Genomic DNA, 14,398 nt, shown 5'->3' on the forward strand with positions numbered 1-14,398 from the left:
GAAAAACAGTATCAACTAGTTGTTTCGTCACCAAAAAGGATTTATTTCAGGAAAACAAAGGGTTGCAACTCTGCATGCAGACATGGCAACCCACTTGCATACACTGCACAGTGTGGAGAGGTGTTTACAGAAGGGAAATTGAAGTTAAGGGGAGGGGTAGTTACCACCTTGGAGTTTTAGTGTCACCATAGAGTCCCTTTAGGACTCTCGCAATGACATAGAGTGTGAGAGCTCCTGCCACAGGCCCTCCTGACATACCATGTTGATATAGCTATCACTTTACTGTGCATGATGGTCCTCAAAATCTATGGTGCTATGTGGTAATACTATGCTATGGCAGCATTTATTTTCTTGTTTTTGATTAATTGTTTTACAATACAATGCATTTGTTCCTATTATTTCTCAAGAGATTTTTAACAGCGATTGCAGGAATTACTTGAGTGAGTTAGGTGTCTGATCTGTACTGCTCCAGTGTTGACAGTACTTGGAAGAAATAATGTAGTAAACCTATAACTTAAGGAGGTAGGAATTGATGTCTCATGAGAGTTTATTGTGGTTGTGGCAGTAGTTGATAAAAGTATGGGTGGAAGAGGTGGGGGAAAAGTGGAAAATTGCTTAACCTAAATACATTTTCGTTTTAAAAATTATTTCTCTATATCCTCCTCATACCATTCTACTCCATTCTTAGAAAAGGAAGTGTTAGGCCTCTCAGTGTCTGTTTCTAGTTGGAGAGTTATTGATTCCCCTTATTGTTTTGTAACAGATTCTATTCTGAGAAAGCTTATTAGAAGCTTTACAGCTGGAAGCATCTCTTTTCTTGGTGTTAGGAGGCAGGTTCACCTTTCAATCATTCATTTCAGATTTATTATTGCAGTAGAATGGTGTTAACATTGGTAAGACTTGGAGAAGATAAAAATTCTTAATACTTGGGGTTTTTTTTATTTGCCTTTTTGTATTTTTTCCTATTACCACTTTTACTCCTTATACCAACCTACCCCTCATGCAGTCATCACACTGCTGTCCATGTCCATGAGTCCTTTTTCCTTTTTGCTTACCCTCTTCACCCCCTAACCCCCTGCACCCAAGTTGTCAGCCTACTCTCTATCTATGAGCCTGTCTCTGTTTTGCTTGTTAGATGCGGATCAAGCAATTAAATTGTATGATCCTCAGAGTAGGTGATCCTGCTGGATTTTGGGAGTTTTTTGATCCAGCTATAATTGAACATAGCCATATTCTATTCTAAAACCAGTGCTCTAACCATTACTGTGTCACATCTCTATAATATCATTTTTGAAAAAGGAAATATCTGTGATCCCTTTCACTTCTGGCCTACTGTTACCACGGGGGAAAGTTTTTATTAAATAACCCAACCTAGACAAAAAAACTAAGGAGAAAATGAGCTGCAAATAGGGAAGACATTTAACTATGTGTTAGAAGAAACAGTATTTTCATTAAATGGGCCATTAAGAAAGATTTGTGTATGTCTTATTACTTATTCAATGCAGCCTATTCTTAGCTTATAACCATGGATTCCTTGGTGAAGGGGAAGTATGAACCTCAAGTTTATATGGGATGATAGCTGCAGCTTTCATCATATTTTCTAAGGGATGTGTGATCCAAAAAAGAGTGACAGATAATGACAGATAGGGCTTTTCAGCCATGTTATCTTAGTTGTTTATAGCTACAGTCAGCCCTTCGTATCCCCAGGTGTCATATCAGCAGGTTCCACATTTGCATATTCAACAACTGCATATCAAAAATATTTTTTTTAAAATTTTACATTATTGCTGACATGTAATACGTAGTTAGGTGTAGGATGTTTGCATCTGTACTGAACATGTACAGACATTTTTCTTGACATTATTCCCTAAACAATCAATACAGGATAACAACTATTTACATAGTATTTTCATTGTGTTAAGTATTTTAACTAATCTGGAGATGATTTAAAGTATATGGAAGGATTTGCATAGTGTATATGCAAGTGATACACCGTGTTATGTTAGGTACTTGAGCATCTGTGAATTTTGGTATCTGCATGGGGTCCTAGAACCATCCTCTATAGATACCAAGGGATGACTGTATACATTGGGGAAATATGGTTTTTGGTTATTTGAATGTAATTTTTATTTTTAACATTACTTGCTAACATTGTATTTTATATCAACATACTTTGGAAATGACTTCATTTAGAAATTTTCTTTAGATCTTCTTCAGGAACAGTGTTTGATGATGCTTTCTGGCTGGAATTGAATTATCTAGAGGTTGCCAAGGTAGCTCAGTCTTGTGCTGCTCACTTTACCGCATTGCTCTACGCAGAAATCTATGCAGATAAGAAAAACATGGATGATCAAGAGAAAAGGTAAAGGAAAATTTTTAAAACTGATGTTGACATTGTTTCAATAAATTTATTTATTAAAGATTTTTGTCCTCACTTCCCCATTTAACTGTTTTAGATAGAAATTTTCTAGTTTTTAAAGAGAAATGATAATATTTTCAAAAGAAATGAGTAATTCTGTTCTGGAATAAGTAGGGATGTTTATTACTGAAGTATTGTAAAAATCATACAGATAATGGGCTATTGGCAGAGACCATACTTCTTTTTCCCTGTATTCCCCATAGCAATGAGCATTGGAAACTTAATATAAGTAACTATTTTTCAGATAGTTGAGTGATTCTCTGATTTAAGTTAAATTAAATTTACCACTGTTCCCTCAGCTTAGTCAAGACCCATTTTACTAGTTGACTGAGAAGTAATGTAACTGATTTCTTTCTGGGACTACATCACTTTCATAACTGTGTGTGTTATTTGTATTTCTAATACTTTAATTTGCTTTTCCTCTGAGTTAGAACTCTCACAAGAATTTAATAAATATAGTCCTAGATTATAGTGAAAAACAAAAAACAGCCAAGAAAGTTCAAGAGTAAAAAATACACTTTATTATCCCAACTGCCCTCCTCAAATGTGTTTTCAGTTGAAATAGCCTAGTGATTTTTTTTTCCACTAGAAAATCTCTTTATGTTACAAAATTAAAATGGCAAATATGTATTATATTTATAAATTTCTCATGCTTGCTCATATAATTTCTTATTTGGATTGTCATTAAGTTGGAAGTAGTTTTGTTTTTAAATTGGAAAACTAGCAACCAGAAAACAGATCCTAGTCCAAACATAATTAATTAAGAAGACTAGAATTGATTTCTGAACTCTCTGGTTTAGTATTTAATTTCTACTTTCCAGTTGAAAACAGGTAAAAACCTACAATAGGTAGATTATGTGTATAATATGTCATTGATATATGTTCACAATCATTGTGGATTTCCTGTGAAGACCAGTATGTTGTACTTCATATATTGAGTAAGAAATTGGTTATTGCCTATTCTCACAGTCTTTACATTTTGAATCAGGGCCTATATACTTGGAGTAGTAATTATAATCTAAAAATGCTTTAGAACCTTTGTTCCGTAGAATAATATTTCTTGCTAATCTGTAGTGTGTAACTGAGATCTTCTATGAGTATAAATAAAAGAACCTTTAATTTGAGAGTAGGTGATTATATAGAATGTGGCAAATGTTTGCAAAATTAATTGTCTAACAAACAGGAGTGCCTCGATTTTATTTTGGTTAACTTTAGAAGATAGTGTCTGACAGATATACAGTGCTTGCTGTTTGCTTTAAAACACTTAGTTTTGCTTCCCTCCCCCACCCCCAGATGCCTGTTGGGAAAGGCAGGGCAAACAGAGATCTGAGGTGTATAGCGAGAAGGAAATGCCAGTTTTGTTCAGTAACTCAGTTGAATTGAGACAGTGTTTTTAAGGTGATCAGGAGAAGAATAAAGAAAACGCAGATGAACAGTTTACAAACACTGTGAAAGAAATGAATTGCTCTCTTCATTTTTTTATTCAAGTTATTTTATACCAAAATGTCTCCATAATAGGTATTCAAAAATACATACTAGTTTTATTTACTTGTAACTTGCTCCTGAGAAAGTATGAGATATCAAAGGATAGTATCCATAATTTTTTAGAAAGATGTCTAAAGTTCTTTAGACCACAGGTATCATTAGTTCACAAGCTCAGTCATTTTAGTGCTCCTGACAGAAGTCCTAGGGACTCCATTTTTATCTGGATGAATTACAGTTTTAGAGTTAGAGTCATAACCTCTAACACTATCTTTCCTACTTTCTAAATTTCACCTCTATAAACTTCTTTCTGTATGACTTGCCAATAAGGAAAATCTATGTACTTTCTATGTAGAAGGGGTATAGGGCAAAGCAAAGTGTTGTCAGTACTTTTATGTCAGTCAGTGGTCTCTGGCCCATCCCTCCCTACTCCCTCCAAGAGATAATCTTATCTTCTGTTTTGTGTTCATCATTGGCTTAGATGGTATTGTTATGTGAGTATGAACCCATAAATATATTTTAGTTTTCATTATTTTTGAGCTTTATAAGAAATTACATGTATTTTCTACAACCAGTTTTTTCATTTAATATTTTTGTAAGATTTTATTTATGTTGTTTGTTGCTTTAGTTCATTGATTTGTCTCTGCCACATAGAGTACCAGTGGGAGAATATGCCACAATGAAGTTGCCCCTTCCCTTGTTAATGATATGTACCTAAGTGTAGAATTACTACGTGGCAGGATATGTAAGTTTTCAACCTTATAGGATAATGCCAAATTCTTTTTTCCAGTTTGCATACCGATTTGCTTACTTCTCATGAGTGTGGTTTGTTAGGAAATGGATCAGTAGGAAGCCTTCCATTTGAAGAAAGGAGGAAACCAAAGTACAACTATTTGTAGTTTGGGTGAAAAGGGTAAAGAAGAAACTGGAATAAGTTTATAGATAAATAATAGAGGTACTGTCACATATTTTATAGACACTGTGTAAGGTGGTTTGATTTTAGAATTGAAATTACAGGAATGGCTATCATTTAAATACATGGTTTAAAGCTAAGGCCTTGGAGCAGACAAATCTGGGTTCTAATCCTTACTATCACTTAATGAGTTTAATAATCTTTTATGTAGATTTCTCAGTACTTAATATCATCAGATGTCTAAATTTTTGCCAATTATCAGGTGTTAAGTGGTGTTTAGTGTGATCTTAATTTGTGTGCCTGTGATTATTAATGAGCTTGAACTTTAGGTAAAACCACCGGCAAAACAGTTAGGAACTGCTCTATTTTTAAACAAGCCTGTCTATATAAATAAGCATATTTTGGCATATAGTTTTTCCATATATGACCTTGTCATTAAAATGAAATCCTCATTGAAAAATTAATATTCACAAGTTTGTTCTTTATTCTAGGCTTAAATGCAATTATGTTTTAAGGTATAAATCATTCACTGTTTTATTTGTTGCCTTTGTTCATTTTTTCATCAAAGTCTATAATATATGTATTCACAAACATCAAAATAGTATTTTCTCATTAAAAGAAGTGTTCTGTGACAAACAGAAATCCTATATTTGATGAGGGAAGCCAAAGTACAACTATTTCAAACCTGAGTGAAAAAAGTAAAGAAGAAACTGGAATAAGTTTACAGGTAAATGTTATAGGCCCCATTTGTGATAATATTTATTTTATACTTTGGATTATTATGCTATAAAGGCTGTATTGATGTTATTTAATTTTCTAACTGACATTATTTTTGGACTGTGTCACGTTCATAAATTCATGGTTTGCAGCTTAGGATTCGGAGTAAACAAAGTTAAGTTTTAATCCTAACTATCACTGAGTTCTAATTCTGACTGTCCCTAAATTGTATAATTTTGCATCAATTTTTTAACTTTTTAACCTTGAGTTCTTTTTTTAGGGAAGATTAACATAAAACTACCTTCGTCCTACAGTAACTTATGCATATATTTTCTGCCACAGAACCCTGTTTATTTTCCGTATAGCACTTAAAATTTTTAATTAGAAACTTAATTTATTTATTTATTTATTATATGTCATATCTCGGGGAAAACTGCTTTTCTATAAATTAGTTAATATCTACTCTTAAAGTGGCCTATTCTTATTGAATTTCTTGAGACAACTCACTCTTCTGAAATGACAGGTTCAGCTGCTTCACGTTGCCTAAACTTCTGATCTCTTTGCACTTGCTTTTAGCTTGCCTCCTACTTCTGAAGAAAACAGGCGACATTCATAAGAAATCTCTCCTTAACATACTATCAGACATAGAAATCTCCATTGCTGCTCCCATTGGAAACCTTCCCTCTAGATAAATTGGAGAAACAGTTTTAAGACTAATCCTTCTTCCTGTGCTTTGTTTTCATCAACTGTTTTGCACAAGATTATTATTTCTCTCAACACAACCAAACATTTTAAAACTTTTTTTATTAAAAGCATTTTTCTTCAGCCTAACAGGATATTATCTTTCTAGTCCCAATGTTCTCTCTTTTTTTTTAAGTGTCTCTGTTTCCTCTTTTTTCCACTCTCCACTGAAGTAGCCCTATCTAATGTCACCTATACACTTCATGCTATTAAGTCTGGTGGTCACCTTTCATTCAGCGTGTTTCTTAGTGTTTAATTAACACATAACACCATCAACCATGTCTTGCTCATAATATATATTATCTTTTTTATCTTATTTTTAAGTATATTTTATTGATTAGTTGTTAGAGATGTCCCAGATATTTTTTCCCTTTGCTCCCCTCCGCCCAGTACCCTCCTTCCCTCCAGCAGTCCCACCCCACTTAGTTTATGTCCATGGGTCGTGCATATAAGTTCTTTGGCTTCACCCTTTCCTATATTATTCTTAACTTCCCCCTGTCTATTTTGTACCAACCAATTATGCTTCTTAATCCCTGCACCATTTCACCATTTCTCCCCTTTCCCCCTCCCAGCTGATAACCCTCCAAATGATCCCCATACCTATAATTCTGTTCTGTTCTGGTTTGCTTAATTGGACTTTGTTTTTATTTTTTAGATTCAGTTGTTGAAGGTTGTGAGTTTGTTATCATTTTAATGTTCATAATTTTAATCTTTTTCTTAAATAAGTCCCTTTGACATTTCATATAATAATTGCTTGGTAATGATGAACTCCTTCAGCTTTACCTTGTCTGGGAAGCACTTCATCTGCCCTTCCATTCTAAATGATAGCTTTGCTGGATAGAGTAATCTTGGTTGTAGCTCCTTGCTTTTCATCACATAGAATACTTCTTGCCAGTCCCTTCTTGCCTGCAAAGTGTCCTTTGAGAAATCGGCTGATAGTCTTATAGGTGACCCTTTGTAGGTAACTCTCTGCTTTTCTCTTGCTGCTTTTACTATTGTTTGTGTCTTGAACCTGTGGCATTTTAATGATGATGTGTCTTCGTGTGGTCCTTTTTGGGTCTAGCTTGTTTGCAACTCTCTGTGCTTCCTGAACTTGTATGCCTATTTCCTTCATCACATTTGGGGAAGTTTTCCTTCATTATATTTTCACATAAGATTTCAATTTCTTGCTCTTCCTCTTCTCCTTCTGGGACCCCTGTGATTCAGTTATTGACATGTTTAAAGTTGTCCCAGAGGTTCCTAAGCCTCTCCTTATTTTTTTCAATTCTTGTTTCCTCATTCTGTATTAGTTGACTGTATTTTTTTTTGTTTGTTTTTTGCATGACAAAGAGTCTTTACTTTTAAATGATTATCAGTACAGCGAGTAATACCATGTAACAGTTCTTAAATTCTATCAGCTAGTAATTGATTAAGAGATACTAAAAGCAACTCCAATAATCATACTAGTATTCATTGTTCTGACCTTAGCCAGAAAGGACTATTTTAAGGCTGGCTGCTGCTTTACACAGGTTATAAACAGCTATTTACTACTTTTTCATAGATGAAGCCCCTGACCTTCAAGAAAGTTTTAGGGAAAAAAAATTTAATCCCTTTCTTTCTTTAAGAAAAAAAAAAAAAGTGTTATTATATCTAAGAAAGAAAAAATTAGTATCGTCATATACATGTATGTTGCTTGAGCAAAAGGCATAGAAAAAAAAGACAATGGATACCCATTAAATTTCTAAGAAATAGGAGGTAAAAAGATGAAATCTCTGGATAAGCTCTAACTTTACATAAAGAAACTAGATTTTCTGTTCTCAAAAAGTAAAAAGGACCTACTATGTAATACACAGAAATAATTTAATGCCTTTCCACAGTAATATAACTCAAGCTTGGGAAAAGCTTCATGTTCCATGAAGGCATCTAAAATGCCAATCCACGGAACAGGTGCTCCTTCTTCTTCTCCTATCCATTTATGCGGTAGTTCTCATGGATTTCTGGCCGGATGTTGCAGACAAGGGTCAAGAGGTTGTCCAGGACTTCATCCCTGTTCTGCTGGAAGTAGGTCTGGAGAACAGTCATCTTCTCCTGGGTGTCCTTCTCCACTTCAGTGCTGCAACTGCCGTGGGACCCCAGAGCCGCAGCTTCCTTGGCTTTGAACTCCTTCTCCCTCTGCAGGCGGTACTGCTCAATTTCAGCTTGCACCTCTTCTTTGGCCTGCTTCAGCCTCCGGTTCTTTCGCTTGCGGGCCTCGGACACCTTCTCAGCGGCCCGCTTCTCAGCCTGGAGCAGCCGCTGGATGCCCTGCAACTGGCTGGCCATGACGGCGGTGGCCCGAAAGCCTCGGTGCATGGCCTAAATCCCCTCCTCCGCTCCACCGTCTAGTTGACTATTTTTTTCTTCCTTATGTGCCAAAGCATTGATTTGAACCCCGGTTTCCTTCCCTTCACCATTGGTTTTGTGTGGATTTTCCTTTGTTTCATTTAGCATAGTCTTCACTTCTTCCCTTATGCATTTGCCGTACGTAAGCATATCTGTCAAGCCTGTGAGCATCTTTATCACCAGTGTTTTGAACTTCTATGTCTGTTAGGTTGGCTCTCTCCTTATCGATTAGTTCTCCCACTGGAACCTTGATTCTTTCCCTCTTTTGGGCCATACTTCTCTGTCTCCCTATCTTAAAAGACTTCTGTGTTTGTTTGCCTCTGTGTCTTAGGTAGAGCTATCACACCTGCCTGGATGAGTATTTCTCCTTTATAGCTTTGTTGGACTTCCATGCAGCTCATTTTTCTGAAACTTCTGGTTGTGTCTAGCTTTGAGGTAGTTGTATTCCTTCTTAGTTGTGGAGGGAGACGCAGTGTGTCTGTCTAGGTCTCTATTTTGGCCGTAAGTCCTTTTTGCTTTTTTATAGTCCTATCCTCTTTTGAAGAATATTTGGAATGTTTTCTGTGTACCAGGCACTGAGATAGACTTGAGTTCTGAATAGTCCAACACTGAGGGTTTCATTTTATGTTTATGAATTGAAACAGGTTTTATGATTACAGAATAATGCCAATATCAATGAATTTTTGTTCAGGAAGTAGTCTCTGGAGCAAGCATTTAGCCAGTTAAATTGCCCGAAGAATTTTCTATGCAATACACTTTCCACCTGTTTCTTTTTTATATATACTTTAAAAGATTTTATTTTTTCATTTTTAGTGAGAGAGGGGACAGAAGGGAAAAAGAGAGGGAGAACAACATCGATTGGTTGCCTCTTGCACACCCCTAACCAGGGACCTGGCCCACAACCCAGGCACGTGCCCTGACTGGGAATCGAACCAGCGTCCTTTTGGTTCACAGGCCTGGTACTCAACGCACTGAGCCATACCAGCCCAGTTTCCAGCTTTTTCAATTTTTATTTTACCAAAATGACTTAAGCTGAATAAATTTTTATATCTGTAAATTTTAAAGGAAAAAAATGGGTTGTCAAACCACTTCTTTATTTAGGACACATTTTACCAGTTATAATATAATGCATTTTTTAGTATTCTTTCCAAGAAAGTTTCATGGCCTTTATTTTTATCCAGTTTCATTTCAAGAGTCAGACTTGCTGCAGAATGTCATTTTCCCATCTGTAATTTTAGCTGTTGTTTTTTGAATGATGATTTTTGCATGTATTAAAAGTCTGGTTGGTTGGGATTTATTTTCTAATTCATGAAATTTCTTGCTACTCTTCTCAGATATCACATGGTCATTTTTGTCTGGGATCTTACTGGGATGCTAACCAAATCTTTAATATTTATTTCAGTATCATATTTTACTTTATAACATAGCATTTAGAATTGGGATTTACATATTGGTAGATTTCCAATTTACTAAATTCTTAAAGTGTTGGTTTTTTCGTCCAATTTTTGTTATTTCCCTTGTTTTTAGGATCTACTCTTAGAAATCTACAGAAGTATTGGAGAGCCAGATAGTCTGTATGGCTGTGGTGGAGGGAAAATTCTACAACCCCTGACTAGGTAAATTGCATTTTCTAGGTAGCGGTATTATAATTCTGTTTGTAAAGGAGTTGCATGCATGTGGAACTTATAACTATTTTGAAATCTTAAATTTTAGACTACGAACATATGAACATGAAGCAATGTGGGAGAAAGCCCTAGTAACATATGACCTTGAGTCAGCAATCTCTTCAACTACTCGCCAGGCAGGAATAATTCAGGTATATTATGTGTACATATATACATATGTATATTTGTTGTCATTGTTGTTTTCTGCTTTGGTAAAGCACTACAAGTGTAATGCTGAGATTAGTTCACTATGTTGGTAGAATATTTGCATAGCCAAATAAATTGTAGGTATTCAGGATAAGACTGAAAATCACCTGTTTTTCAGGCACTGGCCTAAATAGTCAGAGGAATGTACAGATAAATTGGACAGGTCACACTGACCTAGAAGATAGTGTAGATTTGTTGGTCATGAACATTTTATTTAACAGAAGGAGACATTCCTTGACTGTGTACAATGTGCCAGGTACTGAATTAAGTCCTTCACCTGATAGTCTCATGTAAACTCTTTCTAATAGTTTGCATTAGAGTTGGGCCCTGAAGATTTTGTTTCTATTACTGCCTAATATTCCCTAAGCATTCTTCCACCAAATATTAGAGTCCTATGAGCCCTCTCTTAGTGTTTTGGGGGAACATAGCAACCAATATTTCAGAATTTACAGTGATATATGGTGCACTACGAAGATTTTTTTAAAGTTTTCATGTTTGTTATTTTTTGTTTCTCTAAAGTAAGTAATTTTTGGTTACTTACTTCTTCTTAACTCCAACTCAGGCCTTGCAGAATTTGGGACTCTGCCACATTCTTTCTGTGTATTTGAGAGGATTAGATCATGAAAATAAAGAGTGGTGTGCTGAACTACAGGAACTTCATTACCAGGCAGCATGGAGGAATATGCAATGGGACCATTGCGTTTCTGTTAAGTAAGAAGAACTCTGACAACTTTAGTCATCATTTCTCTGGTTATAAACAATACACTTTTTAGCTATTGCTCTATGAATGTAACAGGACTTTTTTTTTAATGTGTTTGAGATCTTGCAATCTATAGATATGTCTAAATGCTTAAATGAATGTCCCTAGGCTTGAATTTCACTCTCTTCCATTAGTGTAAATCTACCCCCACCCCTAAGTGTAATTGAAAATAGAAATACAAAACATATTTTCTCATAAGAGTTTTCTCACTTATTTTATAAATCTAAAGAAAAATATAGGCATTTTTCTTCTGACTTCCTGCTGCAAACATTTTAGTTATTCAGATAGCACTTTCATTGGCTTAATGGTACACAAAAGACTGTTTACCTTTATTCATGATATATTTCTTTTCATCAAACAATGCTGCTAAATTACACAGGAAGATAACATTTAAAACCTATATTGTAAGAGCACCGTGATTTCTGAATGAAAAGCCAAATAATTAAAGCTTTTATATTTTTGTTAAAAAGCCTTTGAAGATGTGAACACCAAAATATTAAATTATATTAACTGTATGTTTAACTGCCTTCATAGTTAAAAACCTTTTTTGTTCATTGGAGTGACTTTCAAATTTCAGACAATTAGATTGCTCTACAATTAGAAATACGCTTTCATGTTTTTTAAATATTTTAGTCTGTGAGCTGTTCCTTCCTGCCTCTGTAAATCACCGTATATTGTTCTTCCCTTTGCCACCTCTGTTTCAGCCACATAGGCCTTCTCTGTTTCTTCATGAGGCCAGGCTCTCCCTACCTCATGGCCTTACTTACTTGTGTCTTCTTTTCTCCCATTATCCCATATGTGTGGCTTCTCATTATTAAGATTCTAGCTTAATAATGTCACATCTCAGAAAGACCTTTCCTGACAACCCATTCTAATGTAGTTATTTTATTCTCTTATTCTATTTTAAATCTCTTCATTTTCCATATTACTACCTGATGCTTTTCTTGTTTATTGTGCATCTTCTGCTAACCAGAACATAAACTCCATGAGAATGGAGACCTGATCTGACTTGTCTGCACCTAGAACCAGGTGCTTAGTTTCTGGCACATGGTAGGTTTTTATTGAATAGATATGTGAGAATATAGCATAGTTAGAACCAGGCACAGTATGTCAGAATTATTTTTTTGCTTGAAGTTTTAAATTATCTAATTCTTTGTATTACTGAAATTTCTAGAAATTCAGTTTTTAAAATGGATAAATCTTAATTATAGTTTGAAAATTTTGTCTCTTGGAGTAATTATTTGTACATGCATATTTTAAGAGTTTTTGTTTTTAAATGCATTTTTCTTTTATTTTGAAAATTATCTCACAGCAAAGGAATAGGATCCAGTTACCACGAATCATTGTACAATGCTTTGCAGTCTCTAAGAGACAGAGAATTCACCACATTTTATGAAAGTCTCAAATATGCCAGGTACTATTAAAAGAAAGGTAATGTATTTTAACATTTAATGTCATGGCTGCTTTTCTGAAAACTTGACAAATGATTTCAATGTAAGGATTTGCACTGGTGAAGGAATAAGGACTTGGTGGCTATTGTGAGGTTGTACCCTTGACATTTCTACCCTCCTCTCAAAATAATTTTCTATGTAATAAAAATTCGTATGAAATAGTGGTTGAAACTGAAACAATGCAAATGGGGGACAATATCCAATATTTAACATTTTCATAGTTTTTGCTTATCTGAGAAATGAGTGCTCAGCTGAAGTTTTATCTTTTGCCATATGTTTTTATAAGAATTGTGGATGTGTGTATCTTAATTATTTTCTGTCTTGCAAAAGTATCCTATGTTTTTTATTTTTATTTTTTTATTTATTTTTTACCATTTGAACTTTTATTAACAAAACAAAAAACTGAACTCAGACAACTGCTTTGTTTTTGCATCTGCTCTAACCATATGGCAGAGAAGCAGTTCTTTATGAGGATGAAGGTGAGAACTGGCAATATACCAGTTCCGTTAAAAATGGCATACTGAAATACTTAATAAAATTAGGTAAATGAAAATAAAAAGAGAACCGATTAAATATTAAAAATAACAGGAATCTATCTTTCAAATATCAGGGCCTCCTTTAATAGTCTTTAGTGTAGCTCATTTACAATCAAGATCAATCATATTGCACAACCCCCAAAGGAAAAAACTGAGGGAATTCATGGATGATTTTCACAGCATCGTTGTAAGGTCCAAGATCAACAATATGATTATCTTCTTTAAACTAGACATAAAATGCACACACAATGGTTGCCTTGGCTGTTACTCTTCCAACTACCATGATTCCAGAGATTTCTTCCTCAAGAGGCTCCATTAGCTCAATGGTTCCACTTTTTCCTCTCCATCTGAAAGAATAAACATTTTTCCAGAGGGATGAATCTTTTCCAGCCTCCCTAGGAAGCAGACAGGCTGGTCGATGAACTGAACTAGCATGCTCGCATTGATGTGTGACTTAGACAACTTCATCACTTCTGCCATCATTGCGGAGCATAATCAGCTTCTTTGTTTTTTAAATGTTATGTGTTAGAGAATTCTTCAGTACACGTTTGCCAGATATGTATATATATACATATATTACATTTAAAAAATTTTTTTTAGATGTTGGTGTATGCTCATGTACTGCACAGTAACATTTTTTTTCTTATATAATACATTTTTCTTTGTTCATGTGGTTTAAATACATTCTTTCCTTTAAAAAAACCATTTTCTTTGGACACCAGGACAGATATTTATGCTGAAATCTCACGGAAGTTTTGCTGATTGCCACTCTTCTGTTTTCTTTCTGTACCAGCACACTGAATTTTAATCTTATGTTCTTTAGTAGCTGTATGGAATTTACTTCTTTTAGTATTAGTATGTTGTTGTTTTTTTTAAATATTAAGTTGTGACTAGTGGTCGATACCTAGAGGCTTGTCATAGGACACGAATGAGACATTACACCAGAAAGTACTAATGTGTGTTTAACAGTAGCTAGTTACCTACTAAATCCTGTATTTTGTTACAGAAGTAATATTGCTACCATTTAAGTAATTATTATGTTCTTGCCTCTTAGGCTCTTCTTATATGTATTCTCTAATCTTCAGAGTAACTGGAAGGGAAAAGCTTAGATTCAGAGGAAACCAGTAATGTGCCCAAAGTTATACAG

General features: G+C 34.7%; 1 protein-coding gene and 2 pseudogenes across 1 annotated transcript in view; 1 reads left to right on the forward strand and 2 right to left on the reverse strand.

The window, feature by feature from the left end:
• The window catches only part of ATM (ATM serine/threonine kinase), a 173,680-nt gene that overhangs the window by 106,000 nt on the left and 53,282 nt on the right, over positions 1 to 14,398 (forward strand). The window contains exons 39-44 of the mRNA XM_090265885.1: positions 2,207 to 2,362; positions 5,454 to 5,541; positions 10,161 to 10,249; positions 10,347 to 10,449; positions 11,067 to 11,215; positions 12,577 to 12,678. Of these exons, the coding sequence (XP_090122011.1) occupies positions 2,207 to 2,362; positions 5,454 to 5,541; positions 10,161 to 10,249; positions 10,347 to 10,449; positions 11,067 to 11,215; positions 12,577 to 12,678 (687 nt within the window). The remainder of the gene's footprint in view (positions 1 to 2,206; positions 2,363 to 5,453; positions 5,542 to 10,160; positions 10,250 to 10,346; positions 10,450 to 11,066; positions 11,216 to 12,576; positions 12,679 to 14,398) is intronic.
• On the reverse strand, positions 8,004 to 8,618 carry LOC150018839 (V-type proton ATPase subunit G 1 pseudogene; annotated as a pseudogene).
• Positions 13,370 to 13,734, reverse strand: LOC150018840 (replication protein A 14 kDa subunit pseudogene; annotated as a pseudogene).

This window comes from Furipterus horrens, unplaced genomic scaffold (assembly GCF_987537825.1).
Source record: "Furipterus horrens unplaced genomic scaffold, mFurHor1.1.pri manual_scaffold_2, whole genome shotgun sequence".
NCBI lineage: Eukaryota > Metazoa > Chordata > Mammalia > Chiroptera > Furipteridae > Furipterus > Furipterus horrens.